Raw genomic sequence first — 9,265 nt, forward strand, 5'->3', positions numbered from 1 at the left:
ACTGACATAAAACTAGCCACTGTAGGCCCCACATCTCGATTCTCCTTTCAAAAATGAAATAGGAGGCAGAGACACTATGAGGTATTTTGCCTCACTATAGACAGCTTGTCCCTGGGCTGGTCTTTGGGCAGGATCATCCCCATAATGAATGTGGCTCAAAAGAGACTTGGCTAGACAAGCACTCAGGCAAGGTCCTGAGGTACCATCATTTGTCCCTCCACTGACCATCAGTCAGCTGGCCAGGGTCATTTAGTTACCAAAGAACCCAAGAGTCAGAGGCCCATTACAATAGACTCTAGGTGTCAGAGACCCACAGCTCTCAGGATATAGACTCAAGTTGAACTTACCTGCCATCCCAACACTCAGCAACTGTTTTGTTGTTGTTTTTCCGAGACAGGGTTTTTCTGTGGGTAATTTTGGCTGTCCTGGAACTCAACTCTGTGGAACAGGTTGGCCTCGAACTCAGAGAGATCCATCTGCCTCTTCCAAGCACTGGGATTAAAGTGTGTGCCCCTCCCCCCCACCTGGCTACTCAGCAACTTTTATAATCCTGTGCTTTGGACAACCACAAGCAGCATCAGGAAGCTGCAGATGATTGGACATTCTCGTGTGTCATGCAGATCTTGGGAACCAGCACCAACAGCCTCTGGCAGTGATGTTATATCTATGTGACAAAGGGTGTCTAGGATCCTTGGTCCTTAAAGTCTATCTGCTTGTAATTTCCTGGTGTAAGAAATAACGATCCTTACTTCAGACTAAGAATATTGGAAGCAGTGGTGGTGCATGCCTTTAATCCCAGCACTCAGAAGGCAGAGGCAGGAGGATCTCTTGAGTTTGAGGCCAGCCTGAAATATAGACCAGGATGGCCAGGGTACACAAAGAATCGAGAGAGAGAGAGAGAGAGAGAGAAAATTGGAGACAAAACATGTAACTTTGAAGTCAGGCCTCAGCGTAGGAGGCAGATGTGCTGACTAAGCACAGGCCAATTTCTAACTGACTGTGTGCCCCTCCATCCCTTTCCAGTAACCAGGAGACCACACCATACATGTTATCTTATCTTTCTCTTACACTGGTGTTTTCCTCAGCAAAGATGGCAGCATGCAGCGTTGGCCTCTAGCTTTTGCTGAAACTTTAAAACTTAGGAGACCCATGGTGCCATAGATAATCTTTTCCATGAGTAATTTTCTACTCTCATATTCTGCTTTGGGTGTGCACTTCGGGGGTAGCTTGGCAGAGTTTGGGGGGTGTGGGGCATCTAGACTAAGGGTAGAGGCAGGATCTAGTGTTTTCTGTTCCTTTGTAGCTGGGCTGAAGCTGGCTCAATACACTTTGAGAGGAAACTGACAGACTTTACTTCTAACCCTACTGACCAGCCAGGGCCCGCATTCTCTCACTTGTTTCTGTGTGTATGTGTACAATACATGTATATGTGTACACACAAGCTGTGTAATGCATGTGTGTGCGTATGTACATACATCTGCAGGTGTGTAGGAGGATGAACTTTGGTGTGTACTGAGCCTGAAATTAAGGATGCGCATTTTCTTCAGTCACTGCCTGCTTCACTTGCTGAGACGTGGCCTCTCACTGCATCAGGACTGCTTCAGTTCTGACTTACAGGGATCCCATTTTTGCTTCCCACGTGCTGGGATTATGTTGGTGTTGCAGTCAAACTCAGGTCCTCAAGTTTCACAGCTAGAGCTTTATCAGTGCTGGAGGTGTGACACACAACTTTAAACCTAGCTCTAGGAAAAAGAGGCAGACAGAGCTCTGCGAGTTCTAGTCCATCCAGGGCTACAGAGAGGAGTAGCTCAAGACAACCAATAGAGCTGGAGCTGGTGTTTGCTACTTTATGGGCTCTTCTTCTATTTCAACCCCCTAATACTAGATAGGAGAGAAAAAAAGGAGAGAGAGAAGAGGGAAGAGATCCCCGAATAAAGTCAGAAAGGGAGTGTCCCTCCCATTAGACTACTTCCTGCTGATTAGGGGCATCGAGCTCCTTGGGGCAGGTTTGAGTGTTGCTGTCAGGATACCTAATTTCTTCTGATGGACCTGACTTAGACTTGCTGCAGGTATGCTAAGGTTATGTAGCTTGGTCTTCTTGTGGGACTCCTAACAGTGGGAGCCAGAGCTGTGTCTGACTCTGTTGGCTGCATGCTTTTGGGACCTTGTCTCCTTACTGGGCTGCCTTGTCCAGCCTTAATAGGAGAGGAGGTGCCTAGTCTTACTGAAACTTGATATGTCATACCTAGTTGATGTCTTGTTTCTTTTTTTGTGCAGGACTACTTAACAAACTATAACCAACAGCAACCAACAACTAACCACCAATCCAGCACACCTCTCAGGGCCCTAACATGTAAAAGTTCCGAGAATTCCAAATGTCCCACAATCACAGAAACTATCGGCAGTTGCCGGAGTAAAAGGCAAATCATAGTCAGCTGCTATGAAGCAGCCCCATATCCCCACACCTGGGATTATGATGAAAACATATTCTTATAGTATTTCTGTGTTTTTAAAGAAACCAAACTTCAGAATTCTCACTACACAAACCTACATGTCTGAGAAAATCTTAATTAAAATGTTTCCATCAGATCGGTCTACTAGAAGGTCTAGGGGCATTTTCCTGATCAGTGAGGAGGACCCAGCCCACAGTGGGCGGTGCTACCCTTGGGCAGTTGTCCCAGGAGTTGTAAGAAAGGTAGCTACCTGACTATCAGCCTGAGGAGATCAGTAAGTAGCATTCTTCACGGTCTCTGCTTCAGTTCCTGCCTCCAGACTCTTGCCCTGCTTGGCTTCCTTCATTCTGAACAGATGCTTTAAACTACTATGGAGTCAATGGCTAGAATGAGAACAGGGAAGGAGGAGGCTGCAGAACAGACTTAGTCAGTGTGCATATCCACACAAGGGCACTGACCAGCCCACACATATCCACATGGCTGTTTCCTGTTTTTCTTTCTTTTCTTAGCACTAAGAAAAAAGATTGAATGAATCTACTTCATCCTCTCCCTGACATTCTGTCTCCATCTTTCTTTCCTTTTCTTCACTGTTGTGGCCTGAATCCAGGGCTTCACACATGCTAGGCAAGTAGTTTATACTGAGCTACGTCCCTAGTTTGTTCTCTTTTCTTTCTTTTTAAATTTTTTCTTTAGGGGACTGGAGAGATGGCTTAGTGGTTAAGAGAACTGGCTGCCCTTCCAGAGGACCTGGGTTCAATTCCCAGCACCCACAATGACAGCTCACCACTGTCTGTAACTCCAATTCCAGGGGACCTGACACCCTCACACAGACATATATGCAATATACATGAAGTAAAAATTTATAAAAATGTTTTCTTTACATTTATTTATACAAATGTTCTGCTCATACATGTACATTTGTATATTGTATAGAGCCTGAGTGCTGGGAATTGAACCTAGATCCTCTGCAAGAACAAATACTATTAACCACTGAGCCATCTTTATCGCCCCTGTCCCATCTCTTTGCAATTCAGGCTTGCCACATGGACTGCTATTCTTCATTATCCACTAGGATGGACTTAGGACCTCATATATCTGGACATTTCCAGAAAAGATGAACTCAAGATGTGCTGTTCCTGGAGAGATGTGAACAAACTTTTATCTCTGGTGAACTAATGATGTTACTTTCAGGCACAGAAATGACTCAACAGCTACATCACCCAATGCCCAGCCTAGCATGGGTTATAGCTTGTGAAAGCTGGGACTCTGCAGTTCTCTCAACAACTTGTAGGCAGCTCAACAGGTCAGTGTCCTCCAGGGAGCTTAGTCTGTCCACATCCTCAGCAACCCTCATTGCTTATATGACCTCGGGGGCAGGGGGCGCTTGTGTATCTGCTCAGTTTCAAGGACTTTCTGAGACTTGCAAATTGTTTACTCCCTAAGTCTTAAGGAAGGGCATCAGACTCCCATTTCTGTTTCTTGGTTTACCTTGATTTATGCTGCATGATAGACTGAACCCTCTGAAACCAGAAGCCGAAAGAAACCCTTCCTTTAAGTTGTTTACGTCAGTTTTTTGGCCATAGTAATGAAAATCTAATATACCGTGTGGTTTTCTCCCCAAAATGCTTTTGCCATTGTAGTGAATCCTCCAGTGAGGGGTTAGGGCCAAAGTTCAGTGGTAAAGCCCTGTCTAGAATCCTCCAGTGAGAATGAGTTGGGGGCTGAAGAGATGGCTCAGAAGAGTACTTACTGTTCTTGCAGAGGACCCAAGTTTGGTTCCTAGCACCCACGCTGGGCTCCTCACAACCACCTGTGATGATGGCTCCAGGGGATCTGACCTCCACTGGCATCTGCACTCACATGCACATATCCGTATCGACACACAGACACATAATTAGTACAGTCTGAAAAATTAAGTGTGGGGTGGCAGATGGACAGGTGGAAGGTTGCAGAGGATGAGTAGGAGTGTAGAAGGAATGATTAAAGACTGGTGGGATGGAGTACCAGGCAGATGGATAAAAGATAGCTAGGTGAAGGATGGAAGCATGGATGGATGGATAGAATTTTGGGGGTCGTGAAGGTGGCTAGATGAAGTGTAATTCTGGCTGGATGAGTGACTTCATGAAAGCAGGAATAAAGAAGCTGAAGATTTTGTCTGCTTGACATGTTCTTGCTGTGCTAAGGCTGGTCTCGGTCCCCTGGGCTGAGTGTTCTTCCTGCCTTGGCCTCTCCAGCAGCTGGGCTGCGTGTGTGTACTGTCACTCTGGGCAGCTGTAATCAGTAAGTAAAAGACCAAGTGGCTGGGTAAACAGAAAAAAAAAATTCTTCCAGAACTTCTGTGAGCATTGGACTCTCCAGACACTGACTAAAAACAGTTTATTATGGAATCACAGGTGTGCCATGGCAGGGTGGCCTTAGGGAGTGGCTGCTGCTGCTGCTGCCAGCATCCAGTCACCTCCACCCCCCCCCCCCGGCAAGGACTGAGGAGGGGTGGGGAGGAGTTTCACATCATGGGAGATGACTCAGTTCCCCAACACTGAGCGTGGATTCGTGTCCTAAGGGAGCAGCGAGAATGCACATTCAAGGGAATCTTTTAGGAGCATATGAGTTCAAACAAGAGGCCTCGAGTCACAGTACTTCATGTTCTACTTCAAGCTGCAAGTTGGAAGCTCTGTAAAATAATAAACATGGCTGCAAAGAACAAGCTTTAAGGCCCTCTGTCCTGCCGTATTTGTGGGAGGTACTGGAGATGCACCAATGGCTTCTCCAGGAACAAGCAGCCTTGAGGCCGGAGACAAAGGCAACTCAGAAGCCATTCTCCCTGCTGATGAGAGGCAGGGTCAGGCAGGAGCAGGTGACACATGTGAATGTGACTGGCATCCTTCCATTCCCACAGGCCTAAACTGGACATGGTGGCTCTCTAATCCCAGCACTCTGAAGGTAGGGGCAGGAGGATCAGGATCAAGGCCAGCCTCTATACAGAGTTTGAGCACTGCTTGAGCCAGATGCTGTCTCAAACAGCAACAGAGGGGCAGTGTTCCAGGTTGTGAGACTAGCAGAAGCAAAGGCATAAGGAGGTTATGGAAGGAAGATGTAGCTGCCTGGTGGTCTCTGGGGCAGTGGAGGAGGTGCCAAGAGCCAGGTAGGCCACGACACAGTTGCTGTAAAGCAGACGCTAGATGCTTTCCAGGTCCATGAGCAGCATATTTGGGGTGAGATCTGCTGAGGTGACCCTGCCACTGACGCAGAGTGATGCTGACCCTGAAAGGGGCTGCTTGTGTTAATCACCACTTGTAGCTCTGATCCTAGTCACTCTAATCCCACCCAGTATCAACCCCCGTAGCTACACCAGCCCCACTGGAGTGTTCCAGAACATGAGCCAGCTAGGCCTTGGCTTGGACCTAGGTCTTCCTCCTTCTAGCAATGTAGTATGGCTGCCAGAGGCTGCCTCATGAATAACCATTCACGTGGATGGAACCTTCACATGGAACCAGGCAGGAAGGAGATGACAGAGATGGGTACAACTCCAGAGAGCTAATGGGCAGCAGGTGATGGTGACAAGGGAGCACACAATCACCTCAACTGAGGCGGTCACCTGGATGAGATTTGACCACTACCTGATGGACAGGTGAAAGAACCAGTAATGTCTGCTAGACCCCAAGGTCTCTCTGGCTTGGTCACTGGATGGAGAGGCAGGCCATCACAAAGCTGGAAGCTGGGCCTATGCAAGTGTACGCGAAGGCTCTGACGTCACCCCTAGAGAGTACTCCAGGTGTGTCACAGAGCCTCTGACCTGCTACAGGGCCCAGGGCCCCAGGGGCATTCTGCCATACTGGGGAGTGTTTGTCCACTTGTTTACTCACAGGAAGGGGAAGATGTTGTATAAAGAGGTAGCCTGCTACCAGGAGGTGCCACTCAAGACACACCAGTGGTGTCTGTGTGAGAGACTCTCTTGGGTAGCGCTGGTTCTGGCTGTGCCCTGCAGTGTTCAGTGGCCTCCTCACCTCTGCTGCTCAACAGCAGTGGGGCCTTCCTGACTGTGCCAATCAAAAGTATCTCCAAATACATTGTCCCTCCCTGCTACATGTTTATGTTTGTGTGTGTCTGCTCACACACTACACACAAGCAATGAGCTTTGACTGCAGCCAAGCACAATGTCATGTAGCCCAGGTTGGCCTTGAGCTTACTGTCTCCACTCCTACCCATAGCTCCTGTGGGCTGGGATTACAGCTCTTTGCTTCCATGTCCAGTTTACAGGTGCTGGGGATGAAGCCCAGGGCTCCAGCACGCTAGGCCACACTCTACCAATGAGCCCCAGCCCTACCGATTCTTTTTCTGTTTTGTTTTGTTTTGATTGGTGTCTTATATAGCTAAGGTAGCACCGAGCTCATCCTCCTGCCTTCACCTCAGTGCTGGGATAACTGATATGCACCTGGGCGTTGCATAATTTTCTGGTTACCACAGATCACCCAGATGAACTCCAGCCGTCTTGACTCCTCCTGAATTGACTTGCAGAGCCCATGGGGAAACCAAGGGTCTACCAGGAGCTGGGCCTGGAGCACCCAGTTCCTCACAGGCCTGGCTGGGCTGAGGGGCTAAATCAACAACCTCCTCACCTGGATTCCACCTAAGGCACCATCTGGAGGTCCAGGGGGTCATAGGGAGACACCCGCAGATCCTGAAGCAGGGTTTCTAGAATGTTCCTCAGCATGGCATAGGGCGGCTTCTCCTCGTAATTGAGAGCCATCACCACCTTCAGGTACTCCCTCAGGGTCTCTGTGGTCAAGACACCCAAAAGCACAGGAGAGGCCTGAGAGGTGGCACTTGAGGTTCTTATATCTGTTGTCCATGTGTGGGAAGCATCAGCAGCACATCAGCAGCACGGTACACACCAGTGCTCACCAGCCAGTCAGCGGCCCCATCCACCTCCCATCCCGTTCTACTTCACGAGATTCCTGTGCGGAAAAACCTATGCGCATCTCTAACACAGGCCTGCAGGTTCCAAGTGAGGCAGGGATGGAGTGTGAGCACACTGCACAAAAGGAGCCACAGAGCAGAGGAAACAAGTGGCCATCACTGTAACCTGCATCACTGCAGAGGCGCTCCATGTGAGATTAAGGGTCCTTTTAAAAAATTTTCAACCATTGGAAAACACATAACAATATTTAGGTTAATGGAGGACAAAAACAGGTGTGCCACACTGCAGGGAAGCATGGACTTGGCCTGGCCCAGCTGCCTGGAGAGGCATGTGTCACAGGTTTCTCAGGAAAGAGGCCATGGCTCCTAGGACACTGTACGCTCCAAGTCCTGAGAGATTGAAGCACTCCCTCAGGCAGTGATTGATTCTCTGTTTGTCCCTCAGAATTCAAGGAAGCATGAAAGCTTGACAGGACAACAAGTCTTAGACATTAATCCCATGTATCCTTGTAGAGCTTGCAAACGTCATTGTATCCTGGCAACTACAACCAAATTCATCCTAGCAACCACCACTATATTCTGTTTCTGGTACAGGTATAAAAAGTCTGATTGCTCTCAATAAAACTGTCACGGCCTCAGGCTTTCTGTGACTCCTTCAACCTGAGCCTGGACTAATTTTTTGCCAGTTATATCAGGTAACTTTGGACCTCTAAATAAGCACAGGCACCTATACCCACAGGTTAGAAGAAATGGGTTCATTTGTTTTTTCAACACAGTTTTTCTGTGTAGCCCTGACTGTCCTGGAACTTGCTGTATAGACCATGCTGTCCTCCAACATATAGAGATCTACCTGAAAAGGGTTCTTAATTTGGGGGGTGGGGGAGGAGGCTATAAAGAGTCTCACTCTAGCCGGGCATGGTGGCACATGCCTTTAATCCTAGCCCTTGGGAGGCAGAGGCAGGTGGTTCTCTGAGTTTGAGGTTAGCCTGGTCTACAGAGAGAGAGTTCTAGGACAGTCAGGCTTGTTATACTGAGAAACCCTGTCTCAAAAACTAAGAGTCTCATTCTGGCTTGGCTGGGCGGTGGTAGCACATATCTTTAATCTTGAAGCACTTGGGAGGCAGAAGCAGGTGGATGTCTGAGTTCAAGGCCAGCCTAGTCTACAGAGTGATAGAGAAGCCCTATCTCAATAAACAAACAAACAAACCACATATATACATATATATGTATGTATGAATGTGTGTTTGTGTTTGCATGGGTGTGGGGTACCCTCAGAGAGCAGGACGGGGTTTTGGATCCGCTGCGATAGAGTCACACAGTTGTAAGCCACAGTGTGGGTTTGTGAGCTGGACTCTGGTCTCTGCAAGAATACTCTTAACTGATGAGCCATCTCCCCAGCCCAATGGTACTTCCCTTTCCTCCCTAACATTTATTCACTGTGTGTTTGGAGGTCAGAGGACAACTTGTGGTAATTCTTCCCACCATGCGGCTCTTGGGGTTGAACCACAGTCATCAGGCTTGGTAGCAAGTGCTTTACCCTATGAGCCATGTCAACAGTACTGATGGTGGTGTTTTTATTTTCATGTGTGTGTAGAACACGTGTGTGTACTGCTTTGTATGTGCAGGTCTTGTGTGTTGAATGCAGAGGCCAACAGCAGCTGTCTTCTTCTCAGGTGTCATTCTCCACCTTGTTTTCTGAAACAGGGTCTCCCACTAACCTGGAGCTCACTGATTCACCCAAGACAGCTGGCCAGTGAGCCCTCCATCTCTGCTACTTCTGGGATTATAAGTGCACACTGCTGTGCAGGCTTTTCCATGAATGCTGGGATCCAAATTCACAGTATGTTAAAAAAAAAAAAAAAAAAAAAAAAAAAAAAAAAAAAAAAAAAAAAAAA

At 47.9% G+C, this 9,265-nt stretch overlaps 1 protein-coding gene across 4 annotated transcripts in view; it reads right to left on the reverse strand.

The window, feature by feature from the left end:
* Positions 1-4,812: 4,812 nt before the first annotated feature.
* The window catches only part of Vrk3 (VRK serine/threonine kinase 3), a 35,259-nt gene continuing 30,806 nt past the window's right edge, over positions 4,813-9,265 (reverse strand). For all 4 annotated transcript variants that reach the window (XM_055613427.1, XM_055613431.1, XM_055613430.1 and 1 more), the window contains 2 exons: positions 7,070-7,229; positions 4,813-5,124 (listed from right to left, as the gene is read on the reverse strand). In XM_055613427.1, coding sequence (XP_055469402.1) covers positions 7,081-7,229 — 149 coding nt within the window. In that variant the 3' untranslated portion in view covers positions 4,813-5,124; positions 7,070-7,080. The remainder of the gene's footprint in view (positions 5,125-7,069; positions 7,230-9,265) is intronic.

Source organism: Psammomys obesus, unplaced genomic scaffold, assembly GCF_907164565.1.
Source record: "Psammomys obesus unplaced genomic scaffold, mPsaObe1.curated_primary_1811, whole genome shotgun sequence".
NCBI classification, from domain to species: Eukaryota; Metazoa; Chordata; class Mammalia; order Rodentia; family Muridae; genus Psammomys; species Psammomys obesus.